Source organism: Martes martes, assembly GCF_963455335.1.
Source record: "Martes martes genome assembly, chromosome: 12".
In the NCBI taxonomy this organism is placed as follows: domain Eukaryota; kingdom Metazoa; phylum Chordata; class Mammalia; order Carnivora; family Mustelidae; genus Martes; species Martes martes.
This window is the reverse complement of record NC_137900.1, coordinates 72512609-72526347: the sequence shown is the minus strand read 5'-3', so window position 1 is coordinate 72526347 and position 13739 is coordinate 72512609. Positions and strand designations below refer to the sequence as shown.

Below are 13739 nucleotides of genomic sequence, written 5' to 3'. Positions count from 1 at the left end.
TTTCTCTAATTCTATGTATTTTATTTTATGCATTTTAACATATTATTCTAAGGAAGGGTCCAAAGGCTTTAGCACCCTGCCAGGGAGGTCCAAATGTTAGGAATCAATCAAATTTTAACCTGCCCGACAGTGAATGTTCATGAAATGTTGGACAGAAACTGAGGTTAATAATAAGACCTTATACCTCCCTATGTACCCAACTGCTAGGTGATCCTCTGATACTGCCAGGTAAGGTTTAGTCACCCTTGCTTAACTCTAGGAACTTGAGAAGCCCTTCTGTGTCAGTCTGTACTTCTCTCTTCTGACTTGCTGGTGCCAGTCAGCTGTGTTTACTAGGCCTGGATGCAGGGTTGGGCATTTAGGTCTTTCGAGGCAGTCTAGGCAAACCTGGATACTATGAAGATGGCTTGGTAGGGCTTCTCCCTGGGCCTGGTAGAGATGCCATACCTCTTCTGTGAGTGCTTGAATGCCTAGGCGCCTTTGGGTGTGTGTGTGACTAAAAACCATGGTAAGGGACACTTCGGTGGCATAATCAGTTAAGCATCCCACTCTTTGTTTCAGCTTGGGTTGTGATCTCAGGGTCATGAGATTGAGCCCATGTCAGTCTCTGCACTCAGTGCGGAGTCTGGTTGAGACCCTCCCTCCCTCTCCCTCTGCCCCTCCCCGCCCCATGCTTGCTCTCTAAAATAAATAAATGAATCTTAAAAAACGAAAAAGAACCATGGTAAGATTTCAGGGCTCCTGTATAAGAGAAGTCTACAAGATAATTCTAGCTAGCTCTTAGGATCACCTCCCAGAGGCCAGATAATAGTATTTCAGTGTTTATCTCTGTTTTTTTAATATCAGCTGTGTGAAGTAGGCCTTTGAATTCAATTTTATAGGTAAGTAGACTCAAGCCACACAGTTAGGTGGTAGTGAAATAGGGTTTCAGATCAGAGTTCAAACCCATTTCTTTCCACTGTTTGATGCTGCTCCCTGCCAGTGTTCAGATGCTGAGGTTGAGAGACAGGACAGAGACGGTATTGGGGACTGTTCTGAAAAATCCGTGTTCCATTTAAAAAACTGGCCCTGTAAGACTACCACAGAACATGCTAGGCCCCAAAAGGGCTTCTCTGGTCTTGAAGGACTGAATGTTCCTTCTGGCTCCTTAGTTGGGGTAGAATGACCAGCGTAGGGCAGGTTCCCGCAAACCCCCATCATTAGCCCCAGAACTGCCAACCTCTATCCCACGCCCATCCCCAATTCCAGCTGTGTATCCTACAGGTTAATGGGGAATCCAGTCTAGTGGGTGATGAGCAGCTGAAGAGTTGCCCCCTTCAGACACACACATACACCTTGCTCATTACATGCCAGGTTTCAGCAGCCAGTCACCATGATGGTCTGGTAAGAGCTGTATTGAGACATAAGTTCCTGTTGGAACTAAAGGAAAGCACAGTTTATGCAGGAACCACACACCCTAGTCCACTCTTCACAAGCCTTCATGAAGCATGAAGTGTGCTCTGCAGCTGTGTGGGAGACCGAACCATTGTAGCCGACTTCCTGTTGTTGATCGAAAGGAATATTCTATATGCCCTAAAGCACTGACTCTGTATCTTTATCACACTCCCCTTCTGAGATGTAACAGTGTAATAGTTCCTAAAACAGGAGATACAAAAAGGGACAGAATAAGGTTAGAGCTAGTTTTTCCCAAGAATGTTCAAGCAAGCAGCACGTAATTCGTGCCTTTGTTGTTTTACCCACGTCTCCGACTTCGTTTGGCACATGCTGCATTCATGAACTTCCTCTTACTAAGTCAGGAAATACAGAAACACTATGGAGGGAACACGAGGACCGTTTAATACTACAGAAGCGAACATGTGGACTTAGCTCCCTATGCGTCGGATGGGTGCTCACCCAGCAGAGCTGACGCATGGCAGCCATGCTTGGTCGGAGTTCAGAAGCACCTTCTGTAGAGGAAGAAAGGCCCGTGTTCCTCGTACTCAGAGCGGTGGACCCACAGGGGTTGGAAGCCCTGAAGCGAGGCCAGGATGGAGCCACCTGTCCACACCGCAGTGTCTCTTTCGGGCAGCACATTGACCTGCGGGTTGTCGTTGGGACACATGCTGCTCAACTCCTTCTGCATGCGGTTGGGGAAGCCGCTGAGCATAGTGCTCCCCCCGCAGAGCAGGATGCTGCCCATGAGATCCCTCTTGAGGGCAATGTCACACTTGTGAAGGCAGGACACAGTCTGGGTGTGGAGCCCCAGCTGCATGGACTTGATCAGAGAAGGCTTAAAGAACATCTCTGAGCAGAGGAACCTTTCCTGGCCCAGGTTTATCACCTGCCCGTCAGGCAGTGTGTACTGAATTGTATGCTCAGTGGCTGGGATTTTCTTCTCTTCGATGGGGTCCAGGGCCACAAAGCAGCATTTCTTCTTGATGTCCTCCACAATCCCTGTCTGGTCCTCAGTGAAGTGTTTCCCCGCATTATTCATCAGGCCCATCAAATAGGCTGTCAGGTCAGAGCCTGCATAGTCCAGACGTCCGGTGATGCTGGGCAAAGGATAACCCTCGTAGATGGGGACCACGTAGGACACGCCGTGGCCGACCTCCACCACCAGGCCAGAGGTCCTTCCGTAGGAGTACATGGACAGGCGGGATTGGTAGGCGATGTGCATTGCAGGAGTGCGGAAGGTTTCAAACAGCATTTCAGCATACTTCTCTCTGTTGGTGTGTGGGCTCAGGGGTGGGTCTGAAACCAAGACTGCATGCTCCTCTGGGGCGATCTTCATCTCTTGATGGAAGAGATATTCCCAGATATCCTGCACTGTGTCCCAGTCCACGATGATGCCATGCCGCAGAGGATTAATTAGCTTGAGACGAACCCCTGGATTGATGAGCTCCCGCCCCACGAATGTCTCCTTGCGATTGTCCCCGGTTTTGGCGGTCTCCATGTAGGGCTTGCCCACTGTTGATGAGATGATATGGGTGGGCTTTGGCAGCCCGGCAAAGCCACATTTGCAGGAGCCAGTGCCAAGGTCCACGACCACTGCTTTGGTCACCGCTAGCTTGGATTTCTCCTTGCCTGTCGTTGATTTAGTAGGTTCTTCTGTCTCTGAATGGTTACAGCGGACCCACACTGCCCGCTTCGCTGGGCCATCTTTTAAGGAGGCAGTCTGGAGGACGTGTGATTGTAGGGGTGCCTGTTCACCCACTTTCTTGGCAGGTCCATCCCCGATGATTGATGCCTGGGGAGCCCACATGCTATCAAGAGCCATCTTGCTCTCAGAAAGTTCCTCGATCCCACCAGCCTCAAGGCCTGAAAGGCTTATATCAGAGGGCAACTTGAGAATTTTCCCAACAATGACATCACTAATTGTGATGTAATCTGGTGACCGGGGGCTTTCTAGATACTGGAAACCTGTGTCCCATGCGTGGGTGGATTTGGGGTGGTGTCTTAGTGGTCACTTAACCTTTTTCTAGATTTGGTAATAAACCTGATTTTAGCCAATCAGTCATTTATTGAGCACTTGCTACGTGCAAGGACCCTGGAAATAAAAGGCAGCTGTGGAGGAAAAAAGACAACAATCTCTGCTCTTGTAGACTTTATACTCTAGACAGTGGGGGTGGGGGAGAGGCAATGGCCAAGACAAACAGCTGTTGGAAAATGGTTAAGGGCAAAAGAGAAAAGGCAGGGAAGGGTGTTGGGGACGGTGGCCATGTTCTGGGCTGGGCAGGGATCCCTGAGAGGGTGACACTTGAGTGAAGACCGGAAGGAGGGGAGGGACAGTGCCATGTGTGTCGGGTGTATATTGGGAGCAGCAGGTGCAGATGTTGGAGGCACACCTGCGACCGATGAGAGGAGGGGCCAGCAAACTAGTGCCGGCCCCCTGTGTTTGGTAAATCAGCCTTTATCCGAACACAGCCATGCTCATTTATGTACAGATAGTACCTTATGTACTATCTGTGCCTGCTTCTATGCTACAACCTCATTGCCACGAAGAGTGCACAGCCCGCCACCCTGACGATGTTGGTTATCAGGCCCTTTACAGAAAAAGTTTGTTAGAGGATCCCACTCCCCCTGTGGCTGAGTGGGGACAGCAAGGAGAAGTACGTGAGGTGGGAGAAGGGGGTGGGGAGGGGGAGCAGCCCACATCCATCCTCTTGGGCCTCTGCTATGACTTTGGCTCTGAGTCTGCATGAGGTCAGAAAGCACTAGAGACTTGAGCACAGTTGACACTACCTGATTGAGATTTTGGCAGGACTGCTTGCTGCTCTAGTGACCGTGCCAAGTACTTGTGTCTCGGTTATCCCTTATGACAGCCTGTGGAAGAATTTCTAGTCACATATGTGTACGCATACTCCTTCATACGGGTCCTTGGGTCGGCGATGAAATCAGACCATACAGAGTTGCACTGATAAGAACAATGAGGTTCTTAGGTGCATGGCTCGCCTGTGGGATCCAGCCAGCGGGGGCCAAACTTTCCTGACTGGGACTTCATCCCAGGGGTGTGATGTGGACACACCTCAGTGAGACCCAAAATGTGTGTCTAAGGACACACGGCCATCATCTCACGTGCCATCTCTGAAGATAGGCATGGTGGTGCTGACACCTGTCACTGTCAGGGCATCCAGAAGCCAACTTTTTGTTATGTGGTCCCACACTTTTCATGAAAGAGTCAGTTGCTCCAAAGGGGGTCTTTCCCCTTTGAGGAGGTTACTGGGGATGCTCTTGGCTCCCTGTGGGGGCTAAGAGAAGAAAAGCACCAGGTCCAGTCTTGTGACCGTGTAATGGGGGCAGTCATGCTCTCATCTCAGAGTGTCTGCTTCTTGGTTCGATGGGTAGAGGATGAGATAGCATTGACTTTTGAAAGAAGAGGAAAGTACTTTCTCTGTGCCTGGCTGCCTAAAAAACTGTGTACTTGCCCATTGTTCAGTGGGGGTTTGCATGGCCAACTTGGATCGTTTGACTTCGAAAGAATGTTTATGTGATAACCAAAGGCACATTTCATGTAGGGTGACCGATTTTTTCCTTCTTAGCCCTCGTCTTGAATTCGGACAGATGTGCAGCTGCCCTAGCACATTTTCATTGCCCTGGATTCCTCTGAGAGCCTATGCTCCTTTCCTGTGGCCACTGTCACAAATTACCACATACTTAGTGGCTTCAAACACAGATTTATTAACTACAGTTTTGGAGGTCAGAAGTCCACAGTCATTCTGGGCTACAGTCAAGCTCTTGGGAGGGCCGCGTTCCTTCCCAAGGCTCTAGGTGGTCATCTTTGGCCTTTTCCAGCTCCCTAGAGGCCACCTACATTCCTTGGCGTGGGGCCTCTTCATCTTCAAAGACCTGTCTGACTTCTGCCTCTTTTGTCCTGTCTCAGACCTCACCCTCCTGTCTGGCTCTTATTAAGACCTTGATGATTAGTTCAGGGCCACCCCGATAATGCAGGGTAACCTCCCTATCTCAAACTCTTTAACTCCTATCAGCGAAGGCCCTTTTGCCGTGAAAGATAACATTCACAGATTCCAGGGATTAAAGATGGGGACATCTTTTGGGGGCCTTTATTCACCCTGTCCCTTGACCTGTGCTTTCCACTTCGCTGAGACACTAAAGCCAGCCAGGCTGTGTTGCACGTGTTCCCCCCACCCAGGCTTACCCCTCTTTGGCTGTTTCTGTCAGTGTGGGTGGGAGAGGTGCTGTGCGGGCTTAAAGACACCCGCTCCTTCCTGTCTGTAAGGCCTAAGAGCACAGGGACTCTTGGTCTACCCCAGATCTTTCAGGCTAATGTCACTGGATGCTTTTCACTCCTTTTAGTTCACCTCTCTGGATTTCACATGCTTGGCCACTCTCTCTTAAGTGAATCCCTTTGCCCTTAGCTTCTATGTCCCCCTTTGTGTTCCTTCTCTCCTCTCAGGGGTCAGGACACAGTTAATGGTATCGATGATGGGAGAATATGGAGACCCTTGGCACACTGCACCCCAAACCTTCAGTGCCTGGCATGCAGAAGCCCCTGTACTTGTTATCACCATCTGAGGTACTCGTGGCCTCCCAGGGGTTTCTGGTGAGGTCCCTCCTGGTTAGAGGCACCCTCGGTTGCCCAAAGTATCTCGGGTCATATTTTCTCTGGGATCACGCCTACTTTTGCTCCTCTGGCTCAAGGCTAGAAAACCGTGAGGTGATCCTTCCTGAAAGCAACTTTGAGACCCTCCTGTAGTGGAAGAAAAAACTGGAAAGATGAGACCCAGAAACACATCTCTCCCTGAGCTGGTATCCTTGCTCTGGCTTTTGGGACACCACCTACCCTTGATTATGGAAAGAAAGGTGAACTGGGTCCCTGTCATCTTAGCAGCTATGGGAGGAAAGAAAGATAATCTAGTAAGGAAAATGCCAAGTACAGGGTTTCTTATGAATCACCTGGAGGTTTTTTGTTTTGTTTTTTGAAGGAGGATGGTTTGGGATGGAGGGCCCTATGGAAACCTAATGACTGCCTGCTCTGGACGACAGGCCATCTTTCTTTGCTTTGGCAGAAGCGAGGGATTCATCCCTCCCTCTCCCTCACTCCCCACAGCTGGTCTAATCATCTGATGTAAATGCAGTGTTTGAGGTGAGAGATGTCACAGGAGCAATGAGAGAAGGCCTTAAATGCTAGAGTCAGAACTTGGGTTGAATGGGAGATAGTTGGGGAACCAACCAAGTGGATGAGATTCTACCTTCTAAACTTCTGGAGAATCTGTTCGTCCTTCCCTTCCGCACCGTCCCAGCCTGGCTTAGGTCTCCTTCAGGTCTTACAGGAATGTCTTCCATGGCCTTGCCCCGCTACATCACAGCTAAACACAGATCTTGTTCTAATTTTCCAGCGGTCAGATCTGACCACTCCCCTGCTTAAAATCTTCGTTTATTCCCCACCTGTCCTCCCATTTAACCCAAAACTCTTACTCCAAGCGTTAGAGGCCCTCCCTACTTGGCTCCATAAACTCTCTAGCTTCATCTGTTTTTCCAAACATTTAACTACTAGAAGGTCCCAAATTTCCCGCCCCCCCCCAAACCCCGTCCTTTGCACAGGCTGTGCTCTTTGCCTGGGACGCTGTCCCCTCCTCCTGGCTACTTGACAAATACCCACATGGTAGTTGACTTAGGATCACCTCTCTCTAGAACCTGCTGACTCCTTCCCTCCAGTAATCACTCCTTCTTCGTGCCCCTTTGTTCTCCCAGTAGACTTCTACCTACAAACTTGTCTGCATCCGTTCTGTCTCCTTTCCACCTAGACAGGATGCTGCAGTGGCCAGGCTTCTGGCGTCTGTCACTGGCAAGCTGTCCTGGGCTGAACCTGCCATCAGCCCCAGTAAATGCTGAATGAAGGGATGAGGGTACTGTTGGAGCCTTCATGCTCTAAGACCTGGTGCACACAGTTGAATGAAGTTGAATAAAAATACAAACATTTCAAGAGCTGTTTGCTCCTGAGCAAGTCATTTGAATTCTGAACCTTCATTTCCTCAGCTCAGCCTATACCTCTCAGGATTCTGGGGAGTAACATATGTGTGGTACTTGGTACAGTGCCTAGCTTACTGTAGGGGCTCAAATATTTATCATCCTCTCAGCCAAGAAGCAGAGAAAGGAAAGGTGTTCAGTCAGTGGACAGGGCATTAGAAGCAGGGGAGGAAAGAAAGGGGTGGAAACCTGACACCCCAGTGTGCCTGGGTTTCTAAAACTGCTGGCCACCTGCACTGTCTTAGAGCAAAGTCAAGTTAGGTGGACAGTGATGGGGGTGGCAGATCAAGGGCCTGCGGAGCCCAAGCCCTCCCCGGGCTGCCAGAATGGACTGGCCCTCAGTGACATCACAATCCTAAGGGGTTGCCAAGGCACTGCTGGAGGCGGACCGTCTTATTTCTCCCCACGGAGTTCTAGGATGTGGATGTGAGAAAGGTGAGCCAAGAAGGAAGATGGCGACGAGGAGCAGCCCTAGCCCCATGCCCCTGGGCACGGCTCAGGGTGATCCTGGAGAGGCAGGAACACTGCCAGGTTCTGATGCTGGCATCCGGGACACAGGTCTGGTCACCCCGCTGAAGATGAAGCCCAAGAAGGTGCGCAAGATCAAGGCCCTCATCATTGACCTGGGCTCCCAGTACTGTAAGTGCGGATATGCCGGCGAGCCCAGGCCCACCTACTTCATCTCCTCCACCGTGGGCAAGCACTACTCGGAGGCGGCTGATGCTGGCGACACCCGCAAGGAGACCTACGTGGGCCACGAGCTGCTCAACACGGAGGCGCCCCTGAAGCTGATGAACCCGCTCAAATACGGCATCGTGGTGGACTGGGACTGTGTCCAGAGCATCTGGGAGTACGTCTTCCACACGGCCATGAAGATCCTCCCTGAGGAGCATGCGGTGCTGGTCTCCGACCCCCCGCTCAGCCCCAGCAGCAACCGGGAGAAGTACGCAGAGCTCATGTTCGAGACCTTCGGCATCCCTGCCATGCATGTGACGTCCCAGTCGCTCCTGTCTATCTACTCATACGGCAAGACCTCGGGCCTGGTGGTGGAGAGCGGGCACGGCGTCTCGCATGTGGTGCCCATCTCTGAGGGTGACGTGCTGCCGGGCCTGACCAGCCGCGCCGACTACGCTGGGAGCGACCTCACCAACTACCTGCTGCAGCTGCTCAACGAGGCTGGCCACAAGTTCACGGATGACCACCTGCACATCATCGAGCACATCAAGAAGAAGTGCTGCTACTCAGCACTCGTGCCTGAGCAGGAGCTCAACTTGTCCCTGGAGGACATGCGCGTGGACTATGAGCTCCCCGATGGCAAGCTCATCACCATCGGCCAGGAGCGGTTCCAGTGCACCGAGATGCTCTTCAAGCCCAGCCTGGTGGGCAGCAACCATCCCGGCCTCCCCGTGCTCACGGCCGCCTGCCTGGACCGCTGCCAGGAGGCGGGCTTCAAGGAGGAGATGGCCGCCAACGTGCTGCTGTGTGGCGGCTGTACCATGCTGGACGGCTTCCCCGAGCGCTTCCAGAGGGAGCTGAGCCTCCTCTGCCCCGGGGACAGCCCCGTGGTGGCTGCTGCTCCCGAGAGGAAGACCTCCGTGTGGACCGGCGGCTCCATCCTGGCCTCCCTGCAGGCCTTCCAGCAGCTGTGGGTCAGCAAGGAAGAGTTTGAGGAGCGGGGCAGTGCGGCCGTCTACAGCAAGTGCTGAGCGCCGGGGTCCCGGCGGGCGAGGCCTGGTGGGCACGCGGCTTCCGGCCACTCTACGCATTTACAGAATTTCTCATAAAACTTCACGTGCAGTGGTTCTGGTCTAGTCTGCGTTTCTTGTTCTCACCTGGCAGCAGGCAGGGTGTGGGGGGTAGGGATTTGGAATGAAAGATCTCAGCACCTTTTTGCTCTACGGGGTCAAGAGTACGCGGTGGGCTGGGAGGGGGGTGCGCTGTGGCTCACCGACCCGTGCCCCACACCCCCCATCATGAGGGTGACATCGTCTCAGAGCCCGGAGTGTTCCATTAGCTCCCCTGAGTTCAAGACCCTGCTCAACAGGCATATTGCTTGCTCACACATGGGCCAGGAGGCAGACCAAGGCTCACATGAAGGGGCTAGCTTGGGACCCCTAGTTCAGTGGTGGGTGGGAGGCTTAGCCAGGTGTCAGACTTCAGTCTCCTGTTTCTAGCTCTGGTGGTCACCCATCTTCTCACTGCTGCCCACAGCTGCTTGCTGGAGCTCCCCAGACGCGCTCACTAACTCCCACCCCTACAACCCACCCTTTTCAAAGGTGCAGCCCATGGGTGTGTGTCCCGATTGTGTGTGCTCTGATTGGGAGCGGCCATTTCTGCCTATCAGGGGCCCTCCCCCTGCCAACCCCAGCCCAGATGACAGCTGTGTTTGCACTGGCAAAGCCAAGCCCCTGAATCCAGAGGATGCCAAAGGAAACCAGAAAGCCCTTTGGGAACCCGGTGATTCTCTGCTTGCTACAGACACAGGGAAACTGAGGACCAGGAGAGAGGGCCTATGTCAGTCGTTGAGCCCAAGTCATCATCTGGCCCAGGCCATGATTACTTCTAGAAGGGTAAACATGTTGCTTTAGGGTGGGCTGCTCTAACACAAGACCACAGACCAGGTGGCTTCTAAACAACAGAAATTTTATTTCTGGGGGCTGGGAGTCCAAGCCCAGGTTGCTAGCATGGCTGGGTTCTGGTGAAAGCCCTCTTCTGGGTTGCAGACTGCCCGTACCTTGCTGTGTTCTCACTTGGCCTAAGGGATAGGGAACTCTGAGGCCTTTGTATGAAGGCACTAGTCCATTTATGAGGGCTGCCCTTATGACCCGGTCACTTCTCCAAAGCCCCACCTCATACCCTTACCTTGAGCATTAGGTTTTCAACATATGAATTGACCAAGGGGACTGGCAGGGGCCGGGGTGGGACAAACACTCAGTTTTTAGCAGTGCTTCTTAATAGTTAGCAAGTATGACCAGAATGTGGCCCTTCCCTTGGGATCACACATGGTGGTCACCCATGTTGATAAGGAGATGAGGCCAGAGCTCCATGTTTCTGGGGGTGGGAAGGTGGGGGTAGTATTGGAAAGCTGTAAGTAGAGAAGTGCTGGCATGGTGGCCGTTTGGTAGCTTCAGGGCTAAGGGAGAAGCTGGTGCATCCTGTGAGATTTCAGCTCAGGGATGACGGTCTGCTGAGAGGAGGGTGGCTGCTTTCTCTTTCTCCATCCCCCTCTGCTCATGGAGCCCATAACCAAGCATCTGTGGGATCAGACACTCATGAGCTGTGGAATCTGATGGGCTACCGAATGGTCCTGAGCCACCTCTTACCTTAGACAGGAGTCCTGATCTGTGGCACCCTGCAGGGCTGCATCTGTCCTGGGCCCCTGCTGGTGGCCACCAGCTTGCGGTCTTCATTGCCCAGTGGCTGGCCATTTAGTCCCTCCCCATCACCCAGAACTGGGTCTCTAGCCCAGGGTGGGAGTCCCTGGGTGGGGGGGACTGGCAGGGCCATGGTGCTAGTCAGGGACTCCCGCTCCTTCCTGTGGGGAAGGGGTTGTGGACTGGGGGCTGCAGGTCGATGGTGCCAGGAGGTGCATTACGTTTGGCCGTCAGGGTGTCTGTGTGTTTTCTGGAATGCGAATTCTTCCAGTGGGGCTTGCATGCTGCAAGTGGTGCCAGTTTCTCCCACCCGATCTCTTCACACATACGTGCTGCGGCTGCATCATTTGCTTAGATTGCTTGCGCTCCAAGAACCTTTGGTAAATACTAATCCTAAGATCCTGATGAGCTACAGACTGGGAAACAGGAAAGTGATATACCCCAAATTATAGGCAGTAAGCTAGGGCCGCACGGGAATGCTCTTCCACGTGTTGGTCTTGGAGATCTCCAAGAACCATTCCTCTTCCTCACGCCCCACATCCTCACCAACTTCCCTCTCTGCAGTCACTGCCCCACTGCTCTCCTCGCCTGGTCCTCTCCTCCTCTCTATGTGGCAGAGGCTGTAGAAACACTTCCTCCTTGACAGGAATTTATCCAGGCCCATCACAGACACAATAGGAGATTTAATTTTGGCGGAATACTACAAGTCAGTGATTTCCGCTCAAAATGACCATCCAAATGTGCGCTTGACTCCTCTCCCTCCTAGGACTACGTTATAGTGATAGGAGAAGATGTTGATGTCTCATCACACTGCAAATAAGGATGGTAGAGGGACTGCAGGAGGCCAGAGGTTTCTGCCTGATTCTGGAAGAAGGAAAGTGCGGGGCAGGAAGGTTGCAGCCTGAAGCTTGCAAGGTGCTCCTGGTGGGTGAGGGTGGCCTCCTGTCCTCTGGGACAGGTAGAGAATGGGGACTTGGAAATGCCACGTAGGGGAGGATCTATCACTGAAGCGTGTGAGACGAAACAGGATGGGGAGGGGCCGGTAATGAATGGTCCCTGGGAGCACAGTCCCCCTCCCGTGTGCTGCAGGTAGAGGGGTGAGCAGAATGGTCAGCCTCTAAGTGTGAGTTTGTCAGAGCTGAAGAGCTCACTCTCTGTGAAAGCAGTGCTAGTACAAGGAAGAGGAGTGCATGTAGCTCATGAACAACACCTCCAACCCCGAAAGCACGGTCACACCCAGGTATAGCTACGATGCTCCAGGTGGAGCTGATAGTTGATGCCTCCGATTCCCCCTCAACCCTTCCCCACAACATCCGTTTTCTGCCTGGGCATCACGTGTGGCCCAGGGCTGACCTGTCCAGAGCAAGGGGCGAAGCCAATCAGAGCCGCCATCTCTCTGCCTGGCTAGAGTGAGCATGGGACTCAGGGTGCCCGAGCCGAGTCACAGACCCTTCGCTGGGAAGCTTGACATGCCATTGGTGTGGCCTGGAACTGCTGCGGCAACGTTTGGCACCAGAAAGCAAGCTGAAGCTGGGCCGGTGCAGAGCGCAGGACTCAGACGCGGGGTGCCCTGATGGGAAAGTGAGCTCAGAATGCGCCCGGGCCCGGAGCGCCCTCTACCGGCAGGCTGTTTCCATGACCGACGCTCTCGCCCTGTGCCTCTGGCACGTGGGACTGGGAACAGTTGGCTTCAGTTTCCTTCTTGGTAGTGGTACTCCTCCAGGCTGGCTTGTGGGGAGGAGGGGTTGGAGAGGGCTCTTACAATTGAAATTTTAGGACCAACACTTTATTTCCCATCAAATCGGCTACCACACTTGAAGACCTTTTCTTAAGATTTCAGAGAGTGTCAGGTAACACACAATGCTGAAATGCAGAAACCTAAGAGTGGTTACTGGCCAGTGTCCTATACTAAGAGTGTTTACTGGCCAGTGTCCTATATTATCTGGTGTCCATATTTGTCCCCGAGGTTAAAGGTGGAGCTCCTTAAAAGCAGGAATTTTGACTTTCTTATCTTGCTTTCTGCAACCACAGTCCTACTACTGACTGAGATAACTTACTCCCAGCCTATGAGGTAGAAGTTAAAGTATTTCCCCTGTTTCACAGATAAGGACACTAGAGCCTGGAGAGATTACAAAATCTTGTCCAAATTCACCTGCCTGGTTAATCAGTCTTGTGCTAAATCGAAGTTTTGTGATTCCAAAATGCCTCCTTGCCTTTGTTTCCTACCTTCCTGTAAATTACCGATTTCTTTAACCAAGGAAAAAAAAAACCACTCATAAATACTGCTCTCAAGTAGTGAACAACAAATACAAAGTAATGAACAACAGCAAATATGATGGAATTTCATGATGAAGTATGAAAGTTAAGAATGCTGATCTTTTTAGTGCGGGAAGGAATTCTCTTGCCTGAGATAGCTGGAGGCATAAATCAACAAGTACTAGAGTGACGTCACATGGTAAAATTCTACTCTTTAGACACAGCAGGTGGTCTTTCGCCCTCACGGCCTGTCTGGGCAGCCTGATCTCTTTTCCCCGAGTAGTTATTACCAAGTTTGCTTTAAGAGTTTTCTGCCTAAGATGGGCTTATTAAGCAATTAACTTTTTAAAAAAGATTTTATTTATTTATTTATTTGACAGAGAGAGAACATGAGCAGGGGGAGGGGCTGAGGGAGAGGGAGCAGCAGGCTCTCTGCTGAGCAGGGAGACTGATGGGAGACTCAATCCCAGGACCCTAGCTCCCAGATCGTGACCTGAGGGGAAGGCGGTCACTTAATGGACTGAGCCACCCAGGTGCTCCAACAATGAACTTTATTACAATACAAACTATTAATGGTGTTCTACTTGACATTAGGTGGGTTTTTTGTTTGGTCCTACATTTTCCTGGAATGCAGTATTTCTT

General features: G+C 52.0%; 2 protein-coding genes across 2 annotated transcripts; one reads left to right on the top strand and one right to left on the bottom strand.

Moving 5' to 3' along the window:
• Positions 1 to 1933: 1933 nt before the first annotated feature.
• On the bottom strand, positions 1934 to 3485 carry ACTL7A (actin like 7A; the record flags this gene model as incomplete). The annotated part of the gene is made up of 1 exon (XM_080819649.1): positions 1934 to 3485. Exon 1 carries the CDS (start codon positions 3254 to 3256, stop codon positions 1934 to 1936), a length of 1323 nt encoding a protein of 440 aa, XP_080675775.1. The 5' UTR covers positions 3257 to 3485.
• A 4144-nt stretch (positions 3486 to 7629) lies between these two features.
• On the top strand, positions 7630 to 9263 carry ACTL7B (actin like 7B). The gene has a single exon (XM_080820689.1). It carries the CDS (start codon positions 7920 to 7922, stop codon positions 9171 to 9173), a length of 1254 nt encoding a protein of 417 aa, XP_080676815.1. The 5' UTR covers positions 7630 to 7919; the 3' UTR covers positions 9174 to 9263.
• Positions 9264 to 13739: the final 4476 nt, after the last annotated feature.